This window comes from Penicillium citrinum (assembly GCF_028827155.1).
Source record: "Penicillium citrinum strain IBT 23319 chromosome Unknown utg000007l:1.0-2040159.0:1.0-2041076.0, whole genome shotgun sequence".
Taxonomy (NCBI): domain Eukaryota; kingdom Fungi; phylum Ascomycota; class Eurotiomycetes; order Eurotiales; family Aspergillaceae; genus Penicillium; species Penicillium citrinum.
Genome location: NW_026622692.1, coordinates 1,635,265 through 1,649,670, shown reverse-complemented (window position 1 = coordinate 1,649,670; position 14,406 = coordinate 1,635,265). Strand labels below are relative to the sequence as shown.

General features: G+C 46.7%; 7 protein-coding genes across 7 annotated transcripts; 4 read left to right on the top strand and 3 right to left on the bottom strand.

Annotated features, from left to right (window-relative positions):
- Nucleotides 1–177: 177 nt before the first annotated feature.
- On the top strand, nt 178–1,342 carry N7469_008287 (60S ribosomal protein uL18; the record flags this gene model as incomplete). The annotated part of the gene is made up of 3 exons (XM_056647205.1): nt 178–180; nt 351–388; nt 481–1,342. 3 exons carry the CDS (start codon nt 178–180, stop codon nt 1,340–1,342), a joined length of 903 nt encoding a protein of 300 aa, XP_056498756.1.
- Nucleotides 1,343–1,904: 562 nt separating this feature from the next.
- N7469_008286 (phosphoglycerate mutase) lies at nt 1,905–2,875 on the top strand (the record flags this gene model as incomplete). The annotated part of the gene is made up of 2 exons (XM_056647204.1): nt 1,905–1,960; nt 2,020–2,875. The coding sequence occupies 2 exons, from the start codon at nt 1,905–1,907 to the stop codon at nt 2,873–2,875; spliced, it is 912 nt and encodes a 303-aa protein (XP_056498755.1).
- A 40-nt stretch (nt 2,876–2,915) lies between these two features.
- Nucleotides 2,916–3,390, bottom strand: N7469_008285 (L-rhamnose mutarotase; the record flags this gene model as incomplete). The annotated part of the gene is made up of 3 exons (XM_056647203.1): nt 2,916–2,999; nt 3,066–3,202; nt 3,261–3,390. 3 exons carry the CDS (start codon nt 3,388–3,390, stop codon nt 2,916–2,918), a joined length of 351 nt encoding a protein of 116 aa, XP_056498754.1.
- A 430-nt stretch (nt 3,391–3,820) lies between these two features.
- On the bottom strand, nt 3,821–5,494 carry N7469_008284 (MFS transporter; the record flags this gene model as incomplete). Its single annotated transcript, XM_056647202.1, has 3 exons — nt 3,821–4,835; nt 4,892–5,247; nt 5,321–5,494. 3 exons carry the CDS (start codon nt 5,492–5,494, stop codon nt 3,821–3,823), a joined length of 1,545 nt encoding a protein of 514 aa, XP_056498753.1.
- An 833-nt stretch (nt 5,495–6,327) lies between these two features.
- N7469_008283 (uncharacterized protein) lies at nt 6,328–6,608 on the top strand (the record flags this gene model as incomplete). Its single annotated transcript, XM_056647201.1, has 2 exons — nt 6,328–6,499; nt 6,526–6,608. 2 exons carry the CDS (start codon nt 6,328–6,330, stop codon nt 6,606–6,608), a joined length of 255 nt encoding a protein of 84 aa, XP_056498752.1.
- Nucleotides 6,609–6,896: 288 nt separating this feature from the next.
- On the bottom strand, nt 6,897–10,626 carry niiA (nitrite reductase niiA; the record flags this gene model as incomplete). The annotated part of the gene is made up of 9 exons (XM_056647200.1): nt 6,897–7,896; nt 7,948–8,105; nt 8,183–8,658; nt 8,720–8,922; nt 8,977–9,492; nt 9,560–9,642; nt 9,696–10,235; nt 10,302–10,449; nt 10,499–10,626. 9 exons carry the CDS (start codon nt 10,624–10,626, stop codon nt 6,897–6,899), a joined length of 3,252 nt encoding a protein of 1,083 aa, XP_056498751.1.
- Nucleotides 10,627–11,329: 703 nt separating this feature from the next.
- On the top strand, nt 11,330–14,303 carry niaD (nitrate reductase NiaD; the record flags this gene model as incomplete). The annotated part of the gene is made up of 7 exons (XM_056647199.1): nt 11,330–11,585; nt 11,663–11,762; nt 11,836–12,094; nt 12,156–12,391; nt 12,446–12,669; nt 12,735–13,358; nt 13,411–14,303. 7 exons carry the CDS (start codon nt 11,330–11,332, stop codon nt 14,301–14,303), a joined length of 2,592 nt encoding a protein of 863 aa, XP_056498750.1.
- Nucleotides 14,304–14,406: the final 103 nt, after the last annotated feature.

The following is a 14,406-nucleotide window of genomic DNA, read 5'->3' as shown; positions in this document are numbered from 1 at the left end:
TCTCCAAGTGGGTCGTCGCCCACCCAGAAACCGTCGAAAGTCGTCGCCAACCGCACTTTTCGGGTGGGATGCAAGTCCCGCTAAGCGAACTCCCCCACAAAGTCGCCGCACACTCTTTTTTCCTTCTGTTTTCCAACCGTCGACCACAGGCTTCAGCACCCCCCGACACCCGCCAAAATGGTGAGTCTAAGTCTCGTCGCAGATGGCTGAAAATATGCTTGTTCTGTGTTCGATTTGAATTCTACTTCGTCCTCCCCTCCTGATCGAGAGATCGGAGCCGGGTCCTTGCAAGATGCTTCGGACGAAATTCTGAAGCGCAAATTGCTGACTCGCGATTTTTCTTCTTACAGCCTTTCACCAAGACTGTCAAGAACGATGCCTACTTCAGGTGAGTATTTCCATACATCCACGTGGTTGAGAGAGAAAAAAAAAGAAATCCAAATTGAATTGTGGGTTGACCATGTACTAACTTTTACCTAGTCGCTACCAGACTAAGTACCGCCGTCGCCGCGAGGGTAAGACCGACTACTATGCTCGCAAGCGCCTGATCACCCAGGCCAAGAACAAGTACAACGCCCCCAAGTACCGCATGGTCGTCCGTTTCACCAACCGCGACGTCATCACCCAGATCGTCTACTCTGAGATCTCCGGTGACAAGGTCTTCGCTTCCGCCTACTCCCACGAGCTGAAGCGCTACGGTATCAACCAGGGTCTTACCAACTGGTCCGCCGCCTACGCTACCGGTCTGCTCCTGGCCCGCCGTACTCTGTCCAAGCTTGGTCTTGCCGAGCAGTTCAAGGGTGTCGAGGAGGCTGACGGTGAGTACACCCTCACCGAGGCCGTTGAGACCGGTGATGGCGAGCGCCGTCCCTTCAAGGCTTTCCTTGATGTCGGTCTTGTCCGTACCTCCAGCGGTAACCGTGTCTTCGGTGCCATGAAGGGTGCCTCCGACGGTGGTATCTTCATCCCCCACTCCGACCGCCGCTTCCCCGGTTACGACATTGAGTCCGAGGAGCTCGATGCCGACACCCTCCGCAACTACATCTTCGGTGGCCACGTCTCTGAGTACATGGAGACCCTCGCCGATGAGGATGAGGAGCGCTACAAGTCCCAGTTCGTCAAGTATATCGAGGAGGACATTGACGCCGGTGACCTTGAGGAGCTCTACCAGGAGGCCCACAAGGCCATCCGTGAGGACCCCTTCAAGAAGGATGAGGATGAGGGCTCCAAGAAGACCAAGGAGGAGTGGAAGGCCGAGTCCAAGAAGTACAAGGTCGAGAAGCTCTCCCACGAGCAGCGCAAGGCCCGCGTCCAGGAGAAGATTCGCGAGCTCGCTGCTTAAGCGTCTTGTCGGCTATACTATTCCTGATGAGTCCTTCGGTCCGCTGTTTAAGCTCAAAAGTTTCCTACAAAAATTTAATGAGGGAATTGGCTTTGCCAGTCGGCGTTTCTTTTTTCTGATGAATGTAGATTGATGGATCATGGCACATACCACTTTTGTTTACGTTAAAGGGTGTTTTCTGGGGCAACTAGTTCGGTGTTCACAAGGCAATTTTCTTTTTCACAGTTCTAATCGCTCCCAATGTCCAAGCAATCTCTTCGTTCCCTCACGTATTTCTTGTGGTTCTGCTTTGGCAATATGCACCGTAGTTGGGAATCTAGATTGTAGCATTTGTATCTATAGTATGTCCTCGTATAGAGATCTGGATTTATTTAATTCATTTTCTTTGTCCCAGCACTGGCCTTCACGTTGGTCTCGAGTTCTTTTAATACCATCTCACGTGACTGTCCACACACTTCTTGTCCTTGGAGACGGCGACCTTTTTTGCTTCCAAAGCAATAAACTCCAGGGCAATGAAACTAAGTGCTGATAGCTTCTCAATATTGGAACAAATCGGAAGGTCATGCAAATATATTTGATCCGGCATGCGGAAACAGTCCATAATGTGGCACAAGTTTTGTGAGACTCGATATATAAATGACTTCACCCATGACATTGTGGTTTAACCTTACCTACAGGGCCGGCACTACTGATTCAGCGCTCACGAATCATGGCACACTACAGATAGAATATTTGGCACGACATTTCGCCTCAAAGTCTATTCAATTTGACTCGATATTTGCCTCAGACTTGAGTCGAGCCAGACTTACAGCTGAGGGAATCTGTCGCCACCAACCATCAAGGGCAGACGGCACGCCGAAAGTGCCGACTACGACTCAGGATCTAAGAGAGAAGTATTATGGCTCACTGGAAGGCACATGCTGGCGTGGTTCTTCCTCGGCAAGACATAACGAAAACAATCGCCGCCGTGACGGCAGCTCACCTAGACATGTCGACAGTGAAACCTCAGCCTCGATGAAAAGACGAGCCATATTGTTTCTGGATACTCATCTGATACCTTTAATTTTTGAGCCTGCATGTGCGAAGGACAAGATAGCTATAGTTTCGCACGGTGTTTTTCTTCGCATATTGTGGGCTTGTCTTGTCGAATTGTTTGACTCGATCAATATTTCCCTGACCCCTGGCATTTGCCCACAACATGAAGGGCCGCCATATCATTTGACACCTTCTTGGTCAAATACAGGTTATATGGTCGTCTCGATACATTCTCATCCATTACTACCTCCGTTGCCACCTCGTGCCGGGTCTACGCCGCAAGTACAAAGCACAGTTAACGAGGAATCGATCCTAGACACCACAAACGAAATTCAAAGGAGTAATGCCTTGGCCCCTCTATTGCAAGGATGGTCTATGAAGATATTGGCTGTTAATAATAAAGAACACCTTTTGGGGTTACGGCGCGCTCGAGGAGGTATAGGGAGTGCATCACACGATACTCGACAGAAGAAGATAGATCATTTCTTCAAGAAATAAGTACCTATAAATTTCACATTTAAGACCAGTTTTGGCCATTTCACTCATTGTAAAACACCTCGTCCAGTACCTTCCACCATCCGGGTCCTTCAGCACTACTCACTGCGCCGGGAATGGGGCTCTCCTGTAATGCATTCATCTTTAGTTTCCAGACGCAAATCCTTACATGAAAGAGACTAAAGATACTCACCTGCATTCCATCGGTCAAGGCCCACCACTCTCTCACTTTCGGATTTGCCCGCATCTTCTCCATGTCACCCTCGAAGTCCGTACCGGCGTACTTGAAAGTGGCAAATAGCGTGCGTTCGTTGTCGAAAAAGATGGAATCTATAATTGATATCTGTTAGAGGGCTTGAGATGGGGGGACTCGGAGCGGGAAGCGTACAATCCTTGATATTACAGTCCTTAATTTGTTGTAGTACTTCGGGCCAGACATTGGCGTGACATTCCTTGTATGCAGCCACTGCTGACGGCTTGAGATGAACAATTTGGGCAATGCGGCGTACTGGTGCCATCTTTATTGTTTGGGATGAATATTTCGAGGGCTCGTTGGCTCCAATTGAATAGAATACTGGTAGCAGATGAGAATCGAGAGGCTCAGAAGAAGGCTGTCGTCTTTCGAGATAGTCGGATGCTTGTTTGTTTTCGTGTATTAGTAGACAGTGCAACAGATTTCAATATAGGAATATTTCAAAGTACTAGCGAGGGGTTTCCTAGTTTCCACATACTCAAGCCATGCCCCTCGTCCTCGCCAAAGTGATTCCCCGTCTCGGGGGATGCTAACCCGAAGCCCCCACAACCATCGGGATGCCGGTTGAAGACTAGGGCATTCCAGCAGGGTCCTGCGGGGTGTGGATTAAAATTTAAGGCTGCAATGGAAAATTTCAAGTGAATATATGAAAATTAATATCTAAATTTATCGTAAAGCATAGAATAGACTCATGATTAGACCAATGGGTTCTTAGGTACTGGGCGAATCCAACTGACAGCCACATTGGCCGCCATGGAGATCGCTCCAATAATCCACAATGAGCGGCCATAGTCAGAACCATTATATCTGAAAACAATAGCAAATATTATACCTCCGAGGTTTCCGAAGCCACCCACTATGCCAGATACTACCCCGTTAGCGTAAGGATGCACATGCGGCACAACGGCAAAATTAGCCCCGTTACAAGCCTCAAGGAAGAATGCCATGCCCGCGATGAGTCCAAACATTGTTGCTTCGCTCTTTGGATTGGAAAAACCAATCGCCAGCTCGAAGGCACCCATCGCGAGACCCAGGAATGATAGCAGGATTTTCTTTGACCAGACAGTTCCGGTGCAGCGATATATCATATCCCCAATGAAGCCACCAGCAGGGCGAAAGACGACATTAAGCAAGCCGAACATAGCAGCCCACCGACCAGACTCCGTTTGGCCCATGTTAGGAAAATTCTTGGAATAATAGGTTCCGAGGATAGAGTTAATGGCCAGTTCGGATCCGAAAGAACAGGCATAAGGGATTGCCACAGCCATTGTTGATAGACTGAAGGCTACACAGCAAGCATCCTTTCTCGAAAGAGTGACGACAGCATCGTTTCTGAAGAGGTTCATCTGGCCCATACCCGAAGCTTCCTTGTCCACTATTTGAGGAGTTTGCGTGCCCTTCTTTTCCACGTCGATGGCAGAATCATATACCGACGGAGGGCCAGATGGCTGAGTCGAAGGTAGTATGGAGTTGAGATTGACAATATTCCCATCCGAAGGAGAGCCAGGAGACACGGGTGATGTTGCTTCTTTTGCCCAAAGGTGTCTCTCCGACCATTTACCAGTTGGAGTATCTTCGCACAGGAAAAGCATTCCCAGTGCCACTGCAGTGATAATGATGAAAGGAACAATGTAGGAGACACGCCAGGCTTTGTGAGGGGTCAAGCCGCGAGCAGTGACGAGAGAGTCATAGATAGCAGGCATAACAAAGCTGTAGAGGTCACATTAGCAAAGGTATCATATGTGAAGGATGTAGTCAAGACTCACTAGGTAATTCCTCCACCAGCATTGCCCCAACCACCGGCCAGTGAATTGGCTGTTCCAACAATCTGTTTGTCAAAGAATCCTGTGCACCAGACCTGACAGGGCACGAAGGTACCACCGAGGATTCCAACAAAAAACCGCAAGGCAATAAGACCCTTGGGTGTGGTCACTAAGCCAGCCATTGCAGTAGGGATTGCTCCACAAAGTAGCAACCCTACAAATACTAGTCGTGGACCGAAACGATCACATAACGGACCAGCGATCAGCCGAACTAGCAAAGTAGCTAAAAGCGCGACAATATTGGAATTCGCAACGTCTTCTTGGGTCATCTTAAGGTCTTGCTTAATAGTGACAGAGAGCTGAGGAAAAAGCATCGTTAATCCCATTACCGTTTGTGTAGAGGGGTTCCGATATGAGTTGTTTGCTGCTTACCAATGGTGGAAATGCATACCACGAGAGAAAAGCTACCATGAAGCCCACCCATGAGAAGAAGAATACTCGTCCGTATTGGTCGAATGGGTTTAGAATCGGAATAGACTTGGCTTTTCGTGTCCCAGGATGAACTTCTGGGGACACAAAAAGAAGCTTGCCCAAATTAGCAGCCATGATGGCCGTTCAGGATACAGACGATGCGAAGGAGTTAGAGATTCAGACAGGAGGTATTTGAGTCAACTCTAATATTCAGGTTTAATAAATATAGAATCAAGACAGTTGCTTTTGGAAAGCTCGAATATTGATGGGTCAGAATTGATATTCAAGAGCAAGCCCTGAAGTGAAGGCGGGCCTGATAACCTAAATAGACTTGAAAAATGTCAGAATGGCTGATCGTCTATATCAGGCAATTTTAATAATATGACACAACATATAGAAAATTCCATAGTTCTATCGATCAATTACCACACTCGGGAATTCTCGTAAAGCTCATGCCAGAGGGAGGTTGATGGATGCTCCAAAAGAAAAATAACCAGAATGAGCATATCCACGCAATCTCATTCGACGAAATTCTATTCACAATCTCTCCCAGCGAATCGTCAATTATGGGCCTAAGAGCCTCCAGATATTAGCCAAGAAGAATATACATTCATTATGCAAAGTCAAAGGAGAGATAAGGGTTCCAAGACCGCGTCTGGAAAGCTGGACATATGCAAACGGTCTCGAATACCAGACAAAGTGCAAAGGCATAGAGGCGCGATAAGCACAGAATTGAACATCTCCGCGGAAGGAATTCTGCATTGTTCCACACGGTATGGAGCACCAGGGTTCATGAATTGCCGTGATTTTCTGGGGTTGTGTTCCACTTTTCTCAGGGCTGTGTGCGTAGTCCGTGGTGGTTGGCATCCGATGTTGATAAACAGCTCGCACCTCATTGGACACAATTAGCCCAACGATATAGATAGGAGTTTAGACTTTACTTGCTTGAGAGAATCGTGGGTCTTAAAATGGGTCAAATTGATCCTTCTGAGCTCCGCGGAAATAGTTTAAACATCGTCATCTTGCCCTATTCCTACAGATGTCTCTGCTCGCTCTGGATCGACACCTCATTCAACGTCGTGATGTGTTCATCAAACGAGATCTTCCCGCTCGGTGGCGAAGCCGAAGATAAGATTGGCTGTAAGTATCGTATTATGAGGATCTAGTATTCGGTTACATTGCTTTTGTCATTTGGATAATTCGGGCCAGTCTCATCGGATCATATGGCAATCTAGCGGTTGAAGCCTGAAGCAGAACAATATCCTTCTCCTTCGAGAAGGTCACCAAATCTGGTCAATACATGGGGGGAAGAATAGAAAGAAAGCTGAACGATATTTGATGGAGCTGTTCCGTTTGTGTCTACCGAAATGATGATTTACATTTGAGTAATATTCACATAGTCACATTAGGTCGTTCGCTAAAAACTCCAAATTTCAGCCATCAAATCTCCAATCCCACAATATCTTAAAAAGTGACCCATTCTTGAAATGACCTTCGTGCTCACACTCTTTCAGTGAGGTCGAAATAACAATGTTTACTACCAATCAATCCCGTTTGCAGGCTGAGCTGCAGAATGGCTCAGGGCATCACCATTAGCCACCTTCTTGCCTTTCATCCCCTTGTATCTCTTGTCCATCTTTTGGAAAGGGTCGGATGATTCTTCTTTCCTCACTTTCCATTTTTCTGTTCCAAGGATTGCATCCAGCTCTTCGACGGGTGGTAATTTGATATAAATCCAACCATCATCTCGCTCCTCCACAGGGAAGGTAGCAATGTTCATACTCTCGTCGTTTGAACAACGCCCAGCCTGTTCTCCATTGAGGTCGAAGTTTCGCTTGTGATACGGACAGGAGACCCAGTATTTTCCAGCATCATCGTCGCCAATTAATCCATCTGATAGAACAAAAGCACGCTTGTGTGGGCACATTTGTTGTGTGGCGTAGAACTTGCCTTTGATTTTGAAAACTGCTAATTGAGTGTCTCCTCGTTTCACGTTGGCAGAAGATACTTGTGGTGGCTCATCAGAAAAGTGATCTGCTCTAACAACAGGTTGCCAGGAGAGGCTGGACCATTGATGACCCTTGAAATCTTCCAGGGCAGATTCCTTGGCCCAATAAGTAGGACGCTTTTGTGCACGCTCTTGAATGACTTCCACCGTATCCACTGTCTCATCTGTGTTCACAAATTGTTGGAACACCTTCCGACGCTTGGGATTCTTGATTGTTTCCGTCCATTCACAGAAATAGCTGTCAACGAGCTCGTGCATCTGTCGCTCCATATCGGCGCAGATCCCCAACTTGTCATCAATGATTACCTCTTTCAGATAGTTAATGCCACCTGGAAGATTTTCAATCCACCGTGCTGTTCGCTGAAGCTTGTCGGCGGTTCGAATATAGAAGATCAAATATCGATCAATGATAGGCATGACCATCTCTGGGGGAACGTCCGTCACAAGAAGCTCTGAATGGCGCGGTTTAGCACCGCCGTTTCCTCCGACGAAAATATTAAACCCTTTCTCTGTAGCGATAAGACCAAAGCTGGCACATCGTTAGTTAAATTCCATGGATTCGAATTTTCGACATGCTCACTCTTTATTCTGTGCCTCCGCGCACTCTCGAACACAGCCAGAGACTGCACCTTTGAATTTGTGCGGGGCACGGATACTTTTGTATCGTTCCTCAAGACGAATCGCCATACCAACACTGTCACCGATACCGAAGCGGCACCATGTAGAGCCTACGCAACTCTGCAGATTGTAATGTTAGATCCGTACTAGCAAAATTGATGCTCAGGTAGTTAAGCCTCCGAGTTTCTATGACATACCTTGATGGCGCGCAAAGCTTTGGCATAAGCATGTCCACTTTCCATGCCTGCATCCACAAGCTCCGTCCAGATGTTCAAAAGATCTTGCTTCTTCGCGCCGAACATGTCAATTCGTTGTGCACCAGTGATCTTGCAGTATAGTCCATATTTCTTGGCGACCGATCCAATTGCAATCAACTTGTCGGCTGTAATCTCTCCACCGGGCACACGAGGCACAACAGAAAACGTTCCGTTTCGCTGAATGTTCGCGAGGAATTTGTCGTTTGTATCTTGTAAGTCATTGTAACCCTTGTCCATGATGTTCGGGTTGAATAAACTCGACAGGATTGAACCAATCGCGGGCTTGCAGAGTTCACACCCAAGGGAGTTAGGGTTGTTCCCGGCGACTTGCATCACCTCTGTAAATGTCTTTAATTGCTTGATGGCGACGATATTGTATAGATCTGCCCGTGAGTACGGTATGTGGAAGCATACTACTGAATACATTAGTGAATGCAATCTCTAAATTAAACAGAGTCATCCATGGGTAGCACTCACAATGGTTCGAAACTTCTTGGCCCATCTCCAACATTGTTTTGTTAAAAATAGATTGCACAAGGGGCATGCAGCCACCACAGCCAGTCCCTGCCTTGGTGCAAGACTTGACTTCTCCAATGGTTTTGCAATTACCCGCCTTGACGTTCTCAACAACATCACCCTTAGATACGTTGTGACAAGCGCATATTTGAGTGCTATCATCACTGCACACGGGTAAGAACTTCGTTGAATAACATAGGTGTAGTATATTGACTTACAGATCATCTGCATTCTCATCACCACCACTTTGAGCCCCAAGGATTAACTGACTAGGAGGAATTTCAAGCTCCTTCTGGGTTTTCACCATTTGGTTTAACTTGATGTAGTCGGATGTGTCTCCAATCATCATTCCACCAAGCAGAAACTTACCATCCATAGTGAAGATATACTTTTTATATACTCCAGCAAATGGATCCTTGTACGTCAAGGCCTTCACGGAAGAGTCCGCCTTCTCTCCTTGAGGACCTGTGGTTGATGGACGTTTTCCCGGGAGGAATTTTGGCCCATCTCTGTCGGCGAAGAAGTCTCCAAATGAAGCAACATCAACACCGAGAAGCTTTAGTTTGGTACTGAGGTCCGGTCGTGTAAACCGCCTGGGTTCTTTGTCAGGATTGGTGAGATTATAGGCCAGCACATCTGCCATCTCAATGCCGGGTGCAATGATCCCAAATGTTTGGTTTTCCCAACTGGCACATTCACCCACGGCGTAGATATTCGGGACTGAGGTTTGTAGACTGGATTTGTTATGTTTTAGTTTCTGGGTTGGAAGGCTTCTCATCAGCACCATGATTTGGTACTGACCTTTCGTCAATTTGAAAACCTCCTCTCGAACCGGAGAGAATACCAGCCGATTGCCCTAACTCATCTCGTGGCCTCACGCCAATCTAAAGAGGTCAGCGAAATGAACCCAGTATTATACTGTAGGTCAAATACTTACTGCAAAGCAGATGCAACAGCATTTTATGTGCTGTCCATCTTCGAATGTAATACCAGTCACGTTGTTATCTTTATCTGTTGTGACAGCAGCAACTCGTTTCTGATGCAGGACCTCGAGACCCAAATCGCGAATCTTTCGAGATACCAAAGAGCCCGCATCTCCGTCAAGCTGCCTTGCCAATACCCAGTCATTGCGATCGATCAGTTTTACATTTCCGAAATCCTCCAAATCGGTCATCGCCTTCGCAGCCTCGAGTCCAAGTAGACCACCGCCAACTGTGACCGCAGTCTCACCCTTATGTTTGGCGGCAAAATCGATCAGGCGCTCCAGGTCATCGATAGTCCGGTATACAAATATTCCTTTCGCATCGTAGCCTGGTGTACGAGTGGGAAGAACGGCATCTGATCCTGTAGCGAGAACAAGAAGGTCGTAGGAAATAAGATCTCCGCTACATGTGGTGACCGTTTTGTTGTGTGGGTCTACTGCAGTGACTCGAGTGTTGAGGTGGTGATCGAATCCTCGCTCTTTGAATGATCCATACTGGTAAAACCATTAGTATTGCCTTTTTTTTTCCTTTCAAGATCCTTGAATCAGTTCAGTACTGACCCATTCTTTTGGCTCGAGATAGAGATCTTCAATCTTGCGGTGCTCAAAGAATGACGAGAGCCCGACACGATTATATGCGACATGAGGTTCCTCGCCAATCACCAGGATATCAAATCTCCGAGCTGTATCCTGTTTGATGATTTTCTCACTGCTAGTATTAGCGATAGGAAGACTAGAGAAGTCGGTATGTCGCATACATGAGAGAAATGGCTACCATGCCCAATCCTACAATCACGATCTTCTGGCGTAGGCCATGTTTTGGAGCGGATTTAGAAATGGCAACTCGTCCAGGTGGTTCACCTAGTAAACCTTCGAGTACGGCCATAGCTGCACACGCAATTACTTCGTTGATGAGATATGAAGAAAATTACGCTAAATTACACTATCTATGGCTTCTCGAGCAGTTTTAAGGGAAATTGGCACATTGGTTGTGATGCGTGATCACCTACAAGGTGGTCTCGCAGAGTGATACAGATCGGAATGATTAGGGCGATCATACGATAAGAACGAGCTTTCTATCTGACATCTAAGCCTCCGCGGAGATCTGGATAGAATCGGATCCAGGGTTGAGCCTGTGGGTAACCCTTTTTAGCTAAAAGCTGAATGGCCGCCGCGAAAGATAAAAGATAACCCTAATTGGACACGCTGATAGGCCAGGGGAACAACCACATCCATGAAGCGGCAACTTGAAGATAAGGATCAAACAAGGCATTTTTGATCATTCCTTGTGGGTAAAACGTTTTTGAAATTTGTATTTTGATTTTTCTAATGTGCTCATGTCAGGTCTCTGTTGCGTTACCCACCCGCGGAGATACTACCCTGGATAACCCTAACTTGAATTCGATGTGGACCGTATTTGTACCTAGAACTTGAAAAAGCCATAGTCTAAAAAAAGTGGATGGACTGGTTTGGTTTTCATTATTTTCATATTCATTGCATTTGATATTTTACAATAAAGATTGTGGTTTATTGAGTCATCATATAACGTTCAAGGTTGAAGCGACTGACAGCACCATTCATAACATTCGATGGCGACTATCACACAAACGGCCCTAGATAGAGCCGAGTTCCCCATCAAGAGCTCAAATGTCAAATTTCACGATTTACCAACGCCAGAAGAACCGAACATTCCATTACCGCCACCGTCATTTAACCCAACAAAAATCTTAGAAGTCGACAAGAGCACTCCGGATAACCATGTCGCCCGCGACCCGCGTCTTATTCGGTTGACTGGTGTACATCCTTTCAATGTTGAGCCACCTCTCACGGAATTATACAAAGAGGGTATGTATTCTACTACTACTACTAGAAAGAGTATATTCCTTGTAAGATAGCAATATGTACACTACTGACACTCAAAGGATTCTTAACATCACCCGAATTATTTTATGTTCGAAACCATGGACCAGTACCCCAGGTCCTTGATGAAGATATTCCAACATGGGAATTGAGCATAGAAGGGTGAGTAAAAGCTTGTTAAGATAGAATCCTGATATTCAACCCTCAAATGGCTTTATAACTAATAGGTTCACAGTCTTGTAGAACACCCCATAGTCCTGAGCTTTCGTGATATTCTGCAGAAGTATGACCAAATAACTGCGCCAATTACACTTGTCTGTGCCGGAAATCGAAGAAAAGAGCAAAATACAGTCAGGAAGTCAAAGGGGTTCTCGTGGGGCCCTGCTGGGCTCTCTACGGCTCTTTTCACAGGGCCCATGATGGCAGATATAATTCGCAGCGCCAAACCACTTCGCCGAGCAAAATACGTTTGTATGGAAGGGGCTGATAAATTGGTAGGCGTTGTCTATATAATCATGACGCCAGTAAAGGCATTGCGAACTAACAATTATCTAGCCAAATGGTTTCTATGGTACATCAGTAAAACTGAACTGGGCCATGGATTATAACCGGGGGATCATGTTAGCGCACAAAATGAACGGAGAGCCTCTTCGACCCGATCACGGACGTCCTTTGAGGGCTGTGGTTCCAGGCCAGATCGGCGGAAGAAGTGTCAAATGGTTGACAAAGCTCATAATTACGGACGCGCCGAGTGATAATTGGTACCATATCAACGACAATCGGGTACTGCCGTAAGTACCGCATGATAGAGGAGCAATTTTGAAAATCATTCTGACTATTCCCAGAACAATGGTTTCCCCAGAAATGTCGGCCCAGGATAAAAAGTGGTGGACTGATGACCGATATGCCATATACGATTTGAATGTAAACTCCGTGGCGGCCTATCCGGAACACGAAGAGGTGCTTGATCTTACAACTGCTGGGACAACTTATACTGCGAAGGGCTACGCATATGCTGGTGGTGGGCGACGAATCACCAGAGTCGAAATATCATTGGATAAAGGAAAATGTATAGTGGCTTCATCCAAAAAATTCCTATATTCACGGAGCTAATTACGCTTTCGGTGTTTCCAGCATGGCGACTCGCCAATATCGAATACGCCGAAGACAAATACCGAGAATGGGAGGGCGATCTCTTCGGGGGTAAGGTAGACATGTGGCAGCGGGAAACTTGCTTTTGCTGGTCCTTTTGGTCATTGGACATTCCTGTGTCTGATCTGGAAAGCAGTGATGCGCTACTAGTAAGGGCCGTCGATGAAGCCCTAGCAACCCAACCGCGGGACATGTATTGGTCGGTCTTAGGTATGATGAACAACCCGTGGTTTCGAGTGACCATCACAAAGGAGGGTTATACGCTCAAGTTTGAGCATCCTACCCATCCAGCAAGAAGTGGTGGATGGATGGAAAAGGTTAAGAAAGCCGGCGGGGATCTGCTCAACGGCAATTGGGGAGAGAGACACGAAGGTGAACAGCCCCTCGAGCCGGAGCCCGTGAAGGAAATCAACATGAAGAAGGAAGGGGTGAATCGCCAAATTAATCTTCAAGAATTGAAAGAAAACAGCAGCAGCGAAAAGCCTTGGTTTGTGGTGAACGGCGAAGTGTACGATGGGACGGGTTTCTTAGAAGGACATCCCGGTGGTGCCATCAGTATCACCTCTTCGGCAGGACTTGATGTATCAGAAGATTTCCATGCAATCCGTGAGTTTCAACAGTCAATGATTCTATATTGACAGGGCTGACTTTGAATCAGACAGCGAAACTGCCAAGTTGATGATGCCGGATTATCACATTGGTACCTTGGATAAGGCTTCTCTGGTAGCCCTGAACAACAATACCACGGTCGTTAGTGATGAGCCGCGTCCACATTTCCTTCAATCAAGAGCATGGTCCAAGATGACATTGATTGAAAAGAACAATGTATCCTGGGATACCCGAATGTTTATATTCCAATTGGAGCATGAGAAGCAAACTTTGGGATTACCCATCGGGCAGCACCTGATGATCAAAGTGCAAGACCCAAAAAACAAAAAAGAAGCAATAATCCGATCATACACGCCGATTTCCGAAACAAACCTGGAAGGGCGCATGGAGCTTCTTGTCAAGATTTATTTCCCAACATCCACCGTTCCCGGTGGCAAAATGACCATGGCTTTGGATATGCTTTCTTTGGGGGCTCAGATCGATTGCAAGGGACCAACGGGACGATTTGAGTATCTTGGAAATGGAAGGGTCCTCATCAGCGGTAAAGAAAGGAACCTTCGCTCTTTCAAGATGATTTGTGGCGGAACTGGAATTACTCCAGTATTTCAAGTCCTGCGTGCCATCATGCAAGACCCTCAAGATCCTACAACTTGCGTTGTCTTGGATGGTAATCGCTTGGAGGAGGACATTCTCTGTCGATCTGAACTTGAAGCCTACTCAGAGGCGGATAGGAAGAAATGCACCATTGTACACACGTTGTCCAAGGCATCAGACTCCTGGGAAGGTCGTCGAGGGCGAATTTCTGATGAGTTGATCAACGAGTTTGCTGCACCAGAAGATGCCAGTATGGTTCTTCTCTGTGGACCTGAGGCCTTGGAGAAATCCGCGAAGAAGATCCTCCTGGAGCAAGGCTGGGCAGAATCAGATCTGCACTTCTTTTAATCCACATCATGCGAATGTTGGACATTAAGATGATTTTCGGGCGTCGAGACATCGTCTATTGTACGGATTTGGTGGAGACCAAGCGGTGTTCCATGGCATGATT